The sequence below is a fragment of the Mastomys coucha genome, unplaced genomic scaffold (genome assembly GCF_008632895.1).
Source record: "Mastomys coucha isolate ucsf_1 unplaced genomic scaffold, UCSF_Mcou_1 pScaffold15, whole genome shotgun sequence".
Taxonomy (NCBI): domain Eukaryota; kingdom Metazoa; phylum Chordata; class Mammalia; order Rodentia; family Muridae; genus Mastomys; species Mastomys coucha.
In genome coordinates, this window is record NW_022196897.1 from 15,558,843 (window position 1) to 15,574,795 (window position 15,953).

Genomic DNA, 15,953 nt, shown 5'->3' on the forward strand with positions numbered 1-15,953 from the left:
GACGGAAGTTGAGGTCTGGGTGGGGATGTGTGCCCTGACTGGGCACAGAGGAGTGAAGCCTGGGGAGGGTTGGATTCGTTGGACTGAAAGGAGGAGGAGGATGAGAGGCAAGGGTGAGATCAAGTCGGCCCCCATGCTTCCCTGGAACAGTGGGTCTGCTTGTGGGGTAAGAGGTGGGATCTTTAGGTCATACGTTTACCCCTCTTGAGGATGTGTTATGCTAGTCAGTGTGTAGTGGCCCTCCTGGGTGACACTTCAGCCTTTTTAGTTCTCTTGGTGTGAATACTGCCATGGCTGACCCGAAGCCACCTATGTGATGTTGTGTCAGAGGCTTGGTGCAGGCAGCACCTGGGAAATAAGACCCGGACTAAGAGGCCTGGTAGGGATGGGCTCCCCTGGCTATGTCATGGGTGTAGGCACTGGTTAGATCTTAGGCCATGTATGATCTACACAGACGTGGCTGTGTTCATCATAGAGGTGAGAAAACATCTTAGCAGCATTCCTGTTAAGAGACCTCTCCAACACCTGACACATTCAAGTGGGCTGTGGTAAGGCCTGTGCCTCACCAGAGGACCCTTAGTGAGTGAACAGTGGCCTGTGACTAGTCATCTGGGCTTGCTCTGTATGGTTTCTGCATTCTCTATGAGTTCTGTCAGCACAGAAGACAATCGATGGGGTTGTGTGGAGTGTGCGTGAGATGTGTTCAGAGCTTAGCAAGGAACCATATTGAGGCTGGAAGCAAATCTGCTAGCTTTGAGAGGTGGCCCTGTAGTTCTGGATTCCACCTCCTATGGGACCAAGATAGAAAGGGTGACACTAAGCATTGCCCATGCTGCTAAGATGGCAAGAGTCAGCTTTCTGAGGTTGGGTGGGCACAGATGGCCACCAGATGACCTTGTGAAGGGCCTACCACCTCATCCCTACCCTCAGCTGGGGTACAGGCCTTGTTTACAGACCAGACCCAAGGCGGGTGGATTCAGGGTCATTCATAATTGTCCCACCAGGCACCGCCATGGTGGCATGGCTCACCTCTTGTGATAAAGCCTTGGTCAGGGCAGGATAAGAATCAGACAGCTTGGCTATGGTAGTCCTTCCAGTCAGGACTGCCTGGCTGTTGGCTGTAGGCTGGATCTGGGTATAATCCTGTCTGAACCAAATTTACAGGGTCTGGAAGCCTCCAAAGCAGATAGAAGAAGCGGTCTTGGCTAGCATACAGAAGGGCAGCAACCTGGGATCTGTCTGTCTGGGTGTTGGGTCATTATGAAAATAACAAAAACCCAAGCCAAATAAAAGCACAAAAATATGCTGTGTTTTCTCTGACATAGAGCCAGGATCCCGGGAACCCTCTATTGCAAAGTGCAAACCCTGGGGATGTCTCTCATGGTCTCCCACCTCATCCCAAGTTGGTGTGCTCAGGTAGCTGGGTCTGGGAACAGAGGAAGGGGATATCTTAGTGATTAGTTGGGGCATTGGGGGATGGGCTCAGGAAGGACTGCTGCTGGCCATTAGACCAGGAACAAGAGAACCCTCTTGTATCCACTATCCCAGGTAGCTATGGCCCGTGGGGTTCTCACATGCGTAGGCCTGGCCAGCCACTCCTCCAGCCCTAGATCCCATCAGAAGAATTTCAGATGGGTATGTGTATCTCAGTGTGCCATGAGTGACTTCTGGCACCCCTCCAGCCTTGATGACCTCTTGGTAGTCTTCCTGTTCCCAGTGCTGCTGTGGTGGGGACAGTGTATGTGCCCACAGCAAGTGCTTGCTACTTAGAGCTTCCCTTGTCAGCTGGACTGCACTGTGGGCCCCCATCGCTTGAGCAGGACAAGCCCATTGTGACAGAGCCTGTTGAGTCTTAGACTTGTTTGAGGGGTTGGGTGGAAGACTGTGCTGTGTCCCCATGCTTATCCCCCATCACTGGGCCTGGGCCTGAGCCTCAACTGGAGGGCCACAGAAGGAGCCCTGTACCCTGAAGGAGCCCTGTGTATAGAAGGTAGTTGGGGGTACAAAAGCCTCTTTCCTGCCATGTTCTTGAAGCATGCGCATGTCATTTCCATAGACACTGCTGTTCAGGCCTGGCCTTCCCAGCTTTGGCCATGCTGCTTCTCACACCAGGTCCTAGCACTGGCATTTCTAGGCCTCTAGGCTTAGCTTTGCTCTGTAGGACTTTCCTAGGACTTGACTGCCTGGCTTGCTGTCGAGTGTACTGCTTGCTGAGTGAGGGTATAGGCAAGGAGCAGGTTTTCCCCAGGGCCCGGGCCAGGATGAGGATAGGCACATTGTCAGATCATGAAGCATACTTCAGTGCCAGCTGGCACTGGGTTCTGTTGTCCCACCAGTGTGCAGATGGGGAGCAGGCCCAGCCAGGTAACCTGATCTGCTTCTAGTCAGGTATCTGGCTGGAGGTGGCAGTAGATTTGAACTTGGATCAGTGCATCTGGGCCCTGGTCAGGTGCAGGACTGTTTGCACCAAGCACTGTCTGTTTTAGTTTGAGGAAACGAGGCTGGTTCCCAGTCTTCTTCCAAGAAGCCCTTGGTTTCGGCCATTGGGAGCTGCCTGTGGTCACAGGTGTCTGGCTGAGGGTGGAGGGCCAGGCGGATCCTGGGAAAGGGGAACTGGGCTGTAGGGCCAGTGCCAGCGACACTTGTTCCTGAGAGCCTAGCTGCCTCCAGAGGTTCACCCGGCTCGCTGCCTTTCCCTCCTAGGCTCCTGCTCACTGACCAAGCTGCATCACCTGAGGCTGTGGGACCCCGAGCCAGCAGGCTGGGGACTGATGGGGCCTCCATCATGGTGGGAACTCTCACCTGCCCTCACCATGAGGCTGCGCCTTCTTGCCTCTTTTTCAGGAGGGGGCCTGGCCTGGCGGGCAGGGGACCACAGGTGGCTGGCAGGTGAGGGTAGGGTTTGGTGTGGTATAGGGGCTCTTCATGCAGGGTGTAGGATTTTTGGGGAGGGAGGGAGAGGGCCTGGGGACCACAGAGAAAGAGAGTCTGGGTTCAGGAGTCTGGTACAGATCTTTTTATGGCATATACCTACAGCCTGCTGTGACTGGGCCAATCCAGGCTGCACAGCTCAGCTTGCAACGAACAAACTGAGGCCTGTCCCAAGAATGCCCGTATATCTGGGTATCAGGGCCAGGAAGGTTTTAGGAAAAAGGTCCAGGCTGTAGGCTGTTGCTAAGGCAGGGGAGTTGCCTTTATCTTGGGGCTCTAGGCAGGACCTCACTCTCCTGGGTCTGGCTTATTTTCATTCTTACAGGTGTGGAAACAGTACAGGTGAGCCTTGGGGTTTGTCTAGCTGGAGGGATGTGGAGGACTGGTCCTCTCTTCCTGGGCCTGGCATTGATATACCCTTGAGGGGGGATGGGGCTCTGGCCTACCTGATGCTGTGAGACATGGCTAGCCTTGCTACCTGTGGCCACTTGAGGTGGAGGAAATGGGAGACTTTTGGTGCTCTGAGGGGCAGAGGGGCTGCCCTAAGTCTCTACAGCTACTGTCTTGGTGGTGGCTTGACTGGCTTTGACTCTTTCCTCTTTCTGGTAGCAGTGGCATCCTTTGTATAGTGTGCCCTGGGCCATACTTTGTGTTCACATGTCTTTATAGATATCCGAGGACGCACTCTTCTGCCCACATTTGAGGGGAAACTGAGGCTCAGAGAGGGGAAGTCATCTTTCCAAAGCCACTGAGAGGCTCGGATGTGGGCCCTTGCGTTCACACTGAACCACGTGTTCCCTCCGGGCCTTTGCAGAGTCTCCTTTATAGTTTGTAATGTGTAGTTGAGACATCTCAGCAACACGATGTGGGCTCCACACAGAGATGAGCCCAGAGCCCTTGGGTTCCTCTGTCAGCTACTCTGCCTGCTGGACATTTGAGTTTTAGTCTTCATCCCACTTCCTGCTGCCTTTCTTTTTTAAAGACTTCTTTGAATTTTATGTGAATGTATGTTTTTGCCTGAAGTATATAACTTTACCATGTGCATGCCCAGTGCCTGTAGGGGCCAGAAGAGACCAGTTCCTCTGGAACTGGATTTGTAGATGGTTATGTCACCATGTGGGTGCTGGGAACCAAATCTGGGTTACTATGTGCATGCAGATGCCCTCAGAGTCCAGAAGAAGGCATGGGATCCTCTGAAGCTGAAATTATAGGCATGTGTGAGCCACCTGATGTGAGTGCTGGGAACCGAACCCCGGTCCTCTCTATAGAGTAGTAAGCATGTTAACTGCTGAGCTGTCTCAGCCCTTGTGTGTCTTTCTGGCTTGTTCGTATTTCTTCCCAGTTGTTTGTTTTCCAGGAAGGAGACCAGTGTGGCACATTAACATCATGTATGCAGGGAAGGCAATAGGTTCTGAGCCCAGGTGTCTTAATTAGGCCTAGTGTGTGTAGTCACTCAGTCTGGTATTTCTGACTCATCTGCATTGTTCTCGTGCTTCTGGGTAGGTGAGAGGGTCCAGCTTCTCACCCCTGACATAGTAAGAGTATACCTTATTGTCCTTGGTCACATTCACCAGAAGATGCTGAGCTGTGATCTTCTCACACAGAGTAGAGCTCTGGACCATGTGGGTTTGGGGGTGTGGGGGTGGGGTGGGGAGGCTGTATCTGCGTTTGGCCGTTGCTGCCTCTCCCCTGTATAGAGGGATAGAAAGCTAATCTGTGTCCCATCTGGATGGAGGTTTTGGTCCCCAGAGTCTGCTGAGAGGCTGTCCTGCAGCTTGTCATTTCTTCTGTCCCCTGTTCCTGAGGGCCTCTATGCAGGTGGCTGACTGTACACCCCTCTCAGGTTCTAGGGCATGGGCCGCAGCACACATTGCTGCCTGTCTCCTGTTCATCCTGTGCTGCTGCAGCCCTGAGTGCAGTGGGCAAGGTTGGAGTGGGGGGCCGTGAGTGATGACCAGGTGGGAGATCCTGTCCCCATACTTGCTATTGTCACCTAGGCAGCGATCTCTCCCACTTGCTGGGGGATGAGGAGGATGTATAGAGAGCCTGACCATACAGGCTGTGTGCAGAGATCTACTGGGGTGACATTCTTGATGGGGGTTCAGCCTTATGGGAATTATAGGCCCTGGCTAAGCCAGACATGGGGGTCTCAGAGGCTAGGGAGGTTTCTGGGCCTTAGCCTGGGGCCCCAGACTGCGAGTGGCATATACCTGTTCACATGCCTCACATGGAGGCGTCCTATGGACGGACATGGTGAGTGGAGTCTCTGTTGGTTTCCATGATCTGCAGTGCAGACCCGGTCCATGTGGAGTTAAGGACAGTGAGGGTACCTGGGCTGTGGATGGTGACTGGGAAGTCCCATTCCCACTCTCACAGATGAAATCCTGTCCCACTGGAAAGAGGCTCTAGCAGCCAGGCCCCTATATTTGTTGGGTACTTGCATTGTATGCTCTGGCCAATCACAAGGGCATGGGCAAGCCTCTGTCAGGGGGAAGGTAAATGTGCTGGCATGGTATGATGAGGAGTCACAAGGGCATGGGTGAACCCCTGCTGAGGGGAGGATGCACATGCTGGGTCTGGGGCTTCTGCAGAGGCTGTGGGGGGTTGGGGAGAGCTTCATTTCTGACCCCGGTGCCCAACAGATGTTCCACCTTCCAGGCTCAGCCCTGTTTCTGTCTATCATGTGGCTCTGGACGCTACCTACTACACCACATCATACTTATTTGTGGAAAATATCAATGTTCAGCAGGTGTAGGAGGATTTGGGGATGTCCCCACAGGGGCACTCTCTGCCTGGGAGTATCCCTTTGTCCTTACTGTCTGGAGTCCCCAGGATCCGTGTCCCACAAAGCCACTTCACTTCATGGTAGATGGGTGAGACCTGGGCCCAGATCCCCTCCAAGTGTGATTTGAAACCAGTCAGGAATGCAAATGAAGGTGAGGACTGCTAGGGAGGACAGGAAGCCCAGCCGGGGTTCTGTGGGTTCCACGACAGAGCTGTGGGCAGGTGGGTGGTGGGACCTCTGAGCCACCAGGAGCAACAAGGCTCAAATTGAAACAATCATTTCTCTTCCTGTTAAATAGAAACTGCCTTCGAGAGTCTGTAGCCTCAGGGCCCCCCTCCTCACTGCCATTGGGTTTTTTCTTGAAGTCCCCCTCCCCCTCTCCCGCCTACTTACTCTCCTTCAGAGTCTGGGCAGACAACATAGAGTGTTGGGGACAGGCAGGCAATTCAAGGGGACAGCCTGGAAGGGAAGCTTCAAGTGTCCAGAAAGAAGCCCTGCTTGGCCTTAGAGAGGTAAGCATCCTTCCAGGCTCCCAGTTTGGAATGTCATCACCCCTCTCCAAAGCCTAGGACATCATGACTGGAATTTTCAGGGCCCAAGCTTAGGGTAGTCTCTGTAGGGCTGAGCTGTGGTAGAGACAGGGTTTTCAGAAAACTGAGCATAGGCTGGCCCGCATCAACTCCAGGCTCAGGAAGGCCCTGTGCTCCCAGAGTCGAGGCCTTGCTGCAGGATAGCCACAGGTTCTTCCTGTGGTGTGTCTGCTAGCCCACATGGTACGTGCCAGCTTAGAGAGGGCACAGGTTGGGGACCCGAGCTGCAGCGACTGCTGTCGCCAAATGTGTCTCCATTACTCTGCTGTCTGTTTCTGAGGTGTTGACAGTCCCCTGCCCTGTGTGAGTGTGAAGTGATTCTGGTTATCAGTGTCTCGCCTCAGTACAGAGTGAGGAGGGCACCACACAGCTGCTCCTCAGTGGCCTTGTCCCTCTGGTCACATCCCTCTGTGGCTTTTCTTCCATTCAGGCAGCCTGAGGGTGAGTGGGTGTGACTCCCACCCTTTGCCTGCCCCTACCCCTGCCCCTGGCAGTACCTCTGTGGCTACAGGGCAGGAGGCTTGGCATGGATGGTGGGTAGCAGGCTGGAATAGACTGCCTGCTTTGCTCAGAGAACGGCTGGCCATGAGTGGGTCTCTTGCATGGGATTGGAAGCCAATTCACAGGACTTTCTGGGGTCCTGGAGCTGAGTGTTACCTGCTCCTCTGTTCTCCTGACTTTCAGCAATGGCTGGGGCAGTGAGGTTACCGACCGTTGCCCTGTAGCCATCCCTGTAGTAGAGAGAGAAGGTGCTTTTCAGTACAGCCTGGGGTTCCAGACTGGAACTTGGGTCCTTTCAGATAGCTCTGAAACATCTGACTGAACTGAAAAGCACCCGCCTTTCTCTACTGCAGGGATATCTATGTGGCCTGTAGACTGGGCACAAGCATCCATTAAACCTTCTTCTCCCCTGGGCGGGTGAGAAGGCAGTGCCCAGGTCAGGAGCCTGGTGCCAGACTAAGCATTCTGGAGTGACACTCTTCCCCCAGAGCACCTCACTGCAGGCCTCCAAGGAGGAGCCCACCTAAAGGACTTAACCGGAGTCCACCTCCACAGGTGCTCAGTATCTTTGCCAAAGAAAGTACCTTGCTCTCGACAGAGACGCCTTGAACTCACAAGAGGCAGTAACAGCGAAGGAGCCAGAAATTAGGCATGTCTGTATAGTATGCTCAGGTTAGAGCCAGGCAGGGGATGTCTGCAGAGGGCACGCTGGTACCTGATAAGCCCGAGGCTGTGAACAGCTGTGAGACTTCTCTCTGCTGCCCCCTAGTTGTATTCAGGCAAAGGAAACGTGCCATACAGCCAGGGGCTGGAGGGGCTCCAGCTGGAATCACCTGGCTCCTGGCCAGAGTATGCCCTCTGCATAGATACAGATATATCCACAGCTGGCATGCAGGCACATCTCTAAGCATGAAGAGTTTGGGAATGGGAATGCCCTGGTGGTTTGGGCAGGACTGCCTGGGGTCGTGAGCACCTCGGCAATTAGACGTCCCAGACAGTGACCACCATGGTTGTTCCAGAGGGTAATGGTACTGACCGGCAGGTATCAGGGCTGAGGTGGGAGGCCTTGTGCAACAGCCTGTGGACTGTGAGCTTCAGGGAGAGTTGTCATGGTAGGTAGCCACCTGTTGGCACCATGGCCTTCACACCTGAATATACTGCTATCTCCACCTCTCAGCTTTGACCTGAATGCTGCCTGGCATGGACACAGCCTGGGCATGGGGCCTCCTCCTCACCTCCTCTGTCTGGGCTATGCTTCCCGCTTCTCTGACTGTGGTTTGATTCTAGCCGCACCTGTCACCAGTAGGCCCAACCATAGTACCATTCGTGCCTGTATGGGAGGTAGCTGCTAGAAGAGATACTGTTTCCTGTTCCTCCTGGTGCCCCTCCCTGGACAGCCCCAGACTCGCTGAGTATGATCAAGAGAACCCAAAGCACTGTCTCTTTGCCACCTGCAGAACTCATCAGCCTCCATCTGCACAGTGGAGTAGTACAGGGTGTTCTTCAGGTGATGGTGGTGATGATGTGGATGCTGCTGGTGATGGAGAGAGTGGTGACAGAGTAGTGATGATGATATTGACGGTGACGGTGGTGATGGTGATGATGATGGCAGTATTGATAGTTATGGTGGTGATGGTGTAGATGCTGTTAAGGATGATGGTGGTGGTGGTAGTTGTGATGTTGATGGTAAGGATGTTGATTGGGATAGTGGTGGTGATGATAGTGATGACCATGTTGATGATGTTGAAGATGATGGTGATAATGCCAACATGGATTATGATGATTGCAACATTGATGCTGATGGTGATACTGATTGTATTAATGGTGGGGATGACAGTTTTGATAATGGTGATGATATCAAGGTAGCAATCATTGGTGCTTCTTGAGGCCCTCACAGCCATCCTCCTATCTTGAGATTTATTTATCTTTTAGATTTAAGCATGGGATATTGTTTCCCATGCTTACACCCTTGGTGATTCCATCTCTATGATACCATTGTAGAGGTACATGATACACTAGGAGTTAAGAGTTTGTCCAGGACTGTGGGGCTTTGGCTCAGAGAAGGTCAAGGGATGGTACACCCCTTCCTTGAAGTCCTTATAGAGCTGTTGCTGAGCCCCCTGCAGATCTGGCTTGTAGACCCTTTGCCTTTGCACCCGTTCCTGATGATAGGCTACACAGCCAGTCCTTTGCACATGCTATAATCCTCCCTCAGGGATCAGAGGTCTTGAATTATACCCCTGAGCCCCTCACCTTCACCTCAGACCTCCTCACCACCCTGTGTTTCCCAGTCTCCCACTCTGAGCTTGTTCATTGGGGAGACTGCAGTCTCCACCATCAAGGCCTCCTGGCCTAGGAGGGTAGGTGGTGGTGGTGGAGGTGAGGCCAAGGAGATAGCTCAGTGTGTGACGGCTCCTAAGACAGGGTGCCTTTATGGCTAGTGACCATAAAGGTGGGTTTGATATTCAGAGTCTCTGAGGCCCCCTGGGTCAGATGAACTCTAGGGTTGGAGTGGAGCTCGTAGGAGCAGTGTATAGCCAACACTACAAACTGGTCCAGCTCCTCGGACCTTACCATAAGGCCTACATACTTCAGTCTGTCAGGGAATCATCCATCTCTTTCTGAGCTCAGCCTCCTGTGTCCCCCAGAGCATTACCCACTTCATCCTTACCTCTTTGCTAGTGGCCTGGTGTTTAGCAGCAGGGACAAATGTTGATTCCTTGGGATGATCATAGGTGACCCTCCCACTGGGCCTCTGGGGCATCTCTGCCATGCTAAAGGTTGGTGGGATGGGGCAGGGCCAGGAAATTAGCTTTGGACTGGTCGACCCTTTCCTGTGGGGCATGCAGGGATAAAGCCCAGATGGGTGCCTGGGATGCTGCCGTATGTTCACTTCCTGTGGTTACCCATGGGTGGTGGGGGTGAAGGAAACACACTTCTGTTCACTGTGCCTTTGTCTTTCTCTCCCTGCTGCTTTTCTCAGGGTTTTGTAGGCTGGCGCCATCACAGGCTCAGAAATAGGGTCTGCTGCATTCTGGCCCCTGTGTGCCGACAGACTTTCTGGGGCTGAGTCTATGAGGTTACTTATGGCTCACTTTTGATGAGTTCAGTTCTCTCTGCTTGAGGGGCCCCTGTGGTGGGCTGCCAGTATTAACTGGGTTGGAATCAGTCTCACTTTCTCTGACCATCCAGGAGGGTCTCATTGGCCTGAGGCTTTCTGATAGGAGGCTGAGACATTGGCTTTTGAGCGAAGGGCGTGGTGATCCCAGAACAGGTCCCTAGAGTGGTAAGCTGACACTGGGAGAGGAGACAGCTCACAGCTGGAAGTGGCCACTGGGGAGTCCCTTCTCAGGGAATAGAAGTCAGGCTTGTAGTAGGGTTGGGCACACGGGGCTACTAATGGGCTGCACAAATGCCGCAACCCATTTTACAGAGAAGGAAACCAAGACTCAGCAATATTGAGGGGTCCCTGTGGCATGCCTTCCTCTTTTCTCCTGCTCTGAACACCCTTGGCCTCTCTCAAGCCCTGGTGCCATAGTCCCTGCCACATTCCCATTGTTGCTCTTCAGGGCCACTACTTCTCCCTCCCAGGGCTTCAGGGGAAGCAGTACTTCCGGAAGGTGGAGGCTGGAGGTGGGCAGCCCAGGAAACTCTGAGGACCCATGAGCTACCCACTATCAAGTTTCAGTTCCGGGGGGGTGTCCCCAGGAGAGGATCAGGGCACTGTGCTTAGAACATGACAGCCACCCTGGTGCTGGCTCACTCTGTGGGCTTTGGCTGCATGCTGGATACCCTCCTCAGGCTCCTTCTTGGTAGCCCCAAGGTTATCCACCTCCCATGTGCTCTCCATTGCACCCGTCTGTCCTTCCTGCCAGGCTCTAAATAGAATAGCCACATGGTCCACTACTGTTCACCCAGACACACAGACACACAGCCTGCTTAGATCCTGCTGTGCTGAAGTGCTGTGCATGATTGGGCTCCACTTTCCAGGAGCTGGGGTTCCCTGGCGACCTTGGAGGGGTTGTGAGGCTCTCCCCACCCCAGCTGCAGAGGGCTGGCATTTCCTGCACCCTTCCTGCCAAGCAGAGGCTGCAAGAGGGTTGGTGGGGGTTCCCTGGGCCTCCGGCTGTGGGTCCTGCTGCTGGCAGGCATTCTGCAGACATTGTATGGCATAGGTGGCGGTGGTGCTCCTCACTAGTGCCTGGCATCTTGGAGTCACCAGAGGTGTTGACAGTATTTCAGCATTCAGTATTTCAGTTTTATTCGTGTCACCCACCCTCTGAGGTCTAGGGAACGGCCCTGGGCTCTAGGCTGGGGACAGTCCCTCTCTGCTCTGTGCTGGCTTGCTATTTAAACCTGCAAGCATTCACAGTGTGGTCAGTTTTGTACCAAGGGAGTAATCTCCACCCCTCCTCCGCTTACCCTTCCTGGGCTGCAGTGCCAGCTGCCCATGATGTGTGTGGGATGATGGGCATCTTCTTTGTGAAGATGGACTTTCTATTCTTTGTCTGTCCTTGAGGCATGTGTAAGCCTCCTGGCTAAATTCCTTCCCCAGGGTCCCTGGCTATGTTGGTGGTGGTCCTGCAGAGGTATCTCAGATTGTAAGGTTATGTATGGGATCCTTGTGCCTCCTAATCTGAGATTTTGAGGTTATATGAGTCAGTTGTTCCCTACTCATGTTCCTGAGGCCTTTCTGCCACTTCTTGGGCAGGGAGTATATGTGTCCTGTGATTCCCAGGTCTGAAACTGGCACTTTGCCGCCCTGGGCCCCATCCTACAAACCCTGATGCTAGAGGGGTGTGCAGGTTTTCCCTAAGCAGTGAAGACGGCTGGTGCTAACACCCCTGCATGTCCAAAGTGAGGCTGTCAAAAGTGTGCCTTATAGGGGCCATGGCTTATCAGGATGGTGACAGCTAAGTGCCAGACACATGCACAAAGCACACATGTACATATACACACATACATGGCATATGTGCACATGGCTTGCATACATAGAAGATGAGACAGGAGGCTTTCCTTGAAAGGATGTAAAGGCATCTCTTGCTCATTCTCTTCCTGATTAGAAAGTTTCTCCCTCCAGAAGGTTTCACAAACACACCCAGTCTATTGTCACCCAGGCTCTGGGAAGGTGTCTACAGTGGACATTCTTTGTAAACAGGAAAGCCTGGGGTGGAGGCCTGGGGCTGTGGGGACCTGCCAAGGTAGGCATTGCTTTGGTGGCAGTCCCCTCCACACTGACGTCCTAAGGACTTACATTTGGCTTGGAACAACTGTAGGAGGCTTGGCTGTCTACCACCAGGCTGCAGGCAGGGGGGAGGGCTAGGGGAGGGGTACCTAGGGGAACCTTCGCACAGGGACAGCCACATTCCCAGACTGTAGGCTTGGCTCTTGCTCCTGCTGTCTCCCTTTCTTCCTGAAGTCTCTGCCTGTGCCATCTTGGCCTTTTTTTCTTCTCCATTGTTTTTTTCCCCCTCCTTAGCATTTCCAACTTGAGCCACATACAGGCGGTGCCTTCAAGGGCCAGAGGAGCTTTGGGGTACAGCCGATAGGTAGCTGGCAGCTTTACAGTCTGTCTCCCTCCCTCCCTCCTTCATTCTCTCCTGCTGAAGCTTTCTCCTGCTACTCCCATAGCAAAGGCCAGAGCCAGAGGAGCAGCTCTGGCTTGTGGCTTTTTGCACAGACCCAGTTGTGGCCTGAACATCCTACCCCAGGTGTTCCCTGTGGCTGCGCGGATTCCTCCTTGGCTCCCTGGGCAAAGGACAACACTTTCATGTAGTGAACATGGCCAGTTTCCCCTGGTGTTTGGGGACAGTAGCTAATGAGAGCCACCCTTAGTGTGACAAGCTGCCCTAGACCCTGTGCCACTCCTGGTGTTCAAGGCCTCTCATGAACAGGGGCTGCAAAGAGCCTGAGGACTCTGAGGGATTTCTCTTCTGGTCATGCCTCGTCTTGTTCTCAAAGACCAGGAAGAGTAGATCCTCTTCTGGGCCCAGCCCAGCTCCTTTAACCCAGGGTAAGGGTACCACAGCATTACCCTGCCTTCTTCTGAAACACCTGCAGAAGGTGCTCAAGGTCAGCAAAATGTGGGCTAGAGTAAGGGCTTAGACTGGTGCTACGTAGGGTCTCACAGGGGTACACCTCAAAAGCAAGACAGCATGGGGAGGTGTGACTGGGATAGGTCAGCCCAATGGCCTCCAGGTATCCCAGTGGTGTGGAAACAGTTGTGGTTGCCTGGTCTAGGGGCAGCTGCAGCTGCAGTACGTTTGCCTTTAGGCAGTTCTTATCCATGAACCTTCTTCACATATTCTTCTTCTGTCATAGGTAGGAGGTGGAGACTTTCCTGACGTGGTCACAATAATTCAGTTGACGTCAAAAGCACAAACACATTCCGGGCTCCGTATAAGCAATTGGCTTTTGTATTTGTTCCTTTTAGACACATCCTCTGTTCCCTGTGGATCTTCTTCTCAAACCCATATGGAGTTTAATAGCCTATAGAGCTGGTTTGTAGTTGATGTCTTAGCCAGTAGGTGCTCATCACTGCTTGGTTCTGATATTAATTTTTTTTCTTATGTATTGGGCATTCTACCTTCATGTATGTACGTGTACTCTGTGCATAGAGTCCCTATGGAGGCCAGAAGAGGGTTTCAGATCCCCTGGAACTGGAGTGTAAGGCAGTTGTGAGCCAGCATGTGGGTGCTGGGAACCCAACCCTGATCCTGTGGAAGGAAGGGCAGGCAGTGCTCTTAACCACTGAGCCATCTCTCCTGCCCTTTGTTTTTGAGACAGGGTTGCTCTTTGTAAATCAGGCTGGTTTTGAACTCAAAGAGATCCTCCTGCCTCTACCTCTCTAGCCCTGGATTAAAGGCATGTACCACTTCACCCAGCTAGTTATGGATTTTTTTTTTAAATTCAATAATCTGGTTTGTTCCCAGTGTTGTGAATGGCAAGGGTTTCTGGCAGGTGAAGTAACGTTCGTTGGCTGATGGAGTCGATCCCTTCTGCCAGTCAGGGCAGTCATAGAAGCCATGTTGGCCTCACCATAGCGGACTTGGTCACAGTGGGACTTCCTTACTGCATCTTCCTCTTGAGGGGAAGAGGGGAGAAAGTTCTAAGAGTCTTAGGGATGGAGTTTGGTTAGGTTTTTCTTGAAGGGCTGGTCCTGGTGGCAGGGCCTCTGTGCCATTACTGGCTTGGAATTGGAATTGGCACAAGTATGGCTACTGGGATCACCCTGTACTGTGCTGGCCACCAGGTTCAGAATGGGCTTATGAGCTTTGTCCAGTCAAGTCTGCTCTGAGTCATAGCCAGTGTCTGTGTTGTCTTAAGGCTGGTGTGGTATCCCTCCAGCATCTGCTCTGGGCTTCTTCCTGCTCTGCTCACATTCCAGGATGAGTTAGGCTCAGAGTGGTGAGGTCTTCCCAGGGTGCCCACATCTAGGGTGGGTTAGTCACTCATTTCCTGTGGCTGTAGCTGTTCTTGACTTACCAGGAGCAAGTGTCATGCCAGGCAGCAAGAAAGACCAAGATTGAGAGATGAGAGGGGGAGAAGAAAAGGGGGAGCACCAGCCTTGGAGGGGCCTGTAGCTCCCAACATGGCGTGTGTCTGCCCTGTGCAGGCTCCTCACTCACTGTCTTCTCCATGGCCTGCCAGGCCTGTGGGCACTAGATTGGACACCGGGGAACCTCCCTAGCCTCTGGAGTTGGGGAGGCCTGACTGAGATTTTTCTCGTGTTTGAAACACTGCATGAAAGGTTGGCATGTGGGAGGCCCCAGCCCCAGCCCTGTTCAGTGGGTTGCTGCTCTCCTGCATGGCACACTCCCACCCCCTCCACAAGGCCACCTGGAAGCTCCCCACCCACATGGGAAGTGCCTGTACCTTCTTTTCTGCTGGTCACTTCCTTCTTCCAGGCCCCGCAAGAGTCAGATGGGCTTGGGTGTGTGGAGCCGAGGGCCTGCAGCCTGGACTGCCCTGCTGTGGTACCCAGAAGTCCAGGTTCTGTGGTCCAGAGGGAAAGGTCACAGACATTAGAGCTGTTAGCTTACTGTGCTCGCCCTAACCCCAGAGAGTCTAAGATGGATACCAGTGGCACCTCCTGGGCCCTCAAAGATAGTCTGGCTTTTAGAGTATGGCAGAGTAGTCTTGGCACCCGAGGTTTTTGTCTGTGCCTCAAGTGAGTAGGGGGTGGGCGAGTTTCAGGCCCTAGAGGATGCTCTAACCCTCTGTTCTGCCAATTTTTGTCTTGCAGACTTCTCTACCCAGGTGAACTCTTCGTCCCTCAACTCTCCAACGGGTCGAGGCTCCATGGCTGCCCCCTCGCTGCATCCCTCTCTGGGTCCTGGAATCGGCTCTCCACTGGGCTCCCCTGGGCAGCTGCACTCACCTATCAGCACCCTGAGCTCCCCCATCAATGGCATGGGTCCACCCTTCTCTGTCATCAGCTCCCCCATGGGCCCGCACTCCATGTCGGTACCCACTACACCCACATTGGGCTTCGGGACTGGTAGCCCCCAGGTAAGTGCTGGGCTGAACTTTGGGGACATGAGACAGAAAGTGGGAGCTTCACCTGTAGGCTGTGAACCAATGGTTCAGAACTGAGATTTCTACTTTTTCTTCATGAGAGTGGGCTACAGAGCAAAAGCTAGCCTCAGAGAGTCATGCTGGTAGTAGGGGCTGCGCCTCACTCTGGCTGACCCACACTGGCTTCTAAAGCTTTTTCAGTTGAAATTTCTTGCAGCTGGTCTTCAACCCTGCCTGGAGCCTGTCCTCATGACTGTGGAACTCTGGGGTATCTGCTTCCTCAGGCTTGGGGCCATCTTCCAGGTATCCCCGAGGGCTCATAGGTTGTTCTTTATGGGGCACTGGCCTCACTATCCCTAGGCCTTCAGGGAAAGCACATCCTGGCCCTGGGATGCCCATCCTTAGGTTCTACAGAGGCCCCTGGTGGCAGCCTTTGTGGGCTCTGTCTTTCTGTGGCTCTGTGGATGGTGGCCATCTGCAAGGCGTGACTCCTTTTTCTGGGGGCCTGGTGGGACCCTCATCCTGCTGTGGGCACTCTAGGGGGCTTGCTCAGCTTCTTCCCAAGGCTCTGAATACCTGTTGGATTCTTTTTGTTTTGTTTTATTTTGTTTTGTTTTGTTTTTGTATTT

General features: G+C 53.4%; 1 protein-coding gene across 4 annotated transcripts in view; it reads left to right on the plus strand.

Moving 5' to 3' along the window:
* Rxra (retinoid X receptor alpha) overlaps positions 1-15,953 on the plus strand; it is an 86,565-nt gene that overhangs the window by 45,375 nt on the left and 25,237 nt on the right. For 3 of the 4 annotated variants that reach the window (XM_031369506.1, XM_031369503.1, XM_031369505.1), the window contains exon 2: positions 15,053-15,318. In XM_031369506.1, the coding sequence (XP_031225366.1) occupies positions 15,053-15,318 (266 nt within the window). Of the gene's footprint in view, positions 1-2,674; positions 2,890-15,052; positions 15,319-15,953 lie in introns of those variants that run through there. The other variant, XM_031369504.1, reaches the window with a different exon arrangement.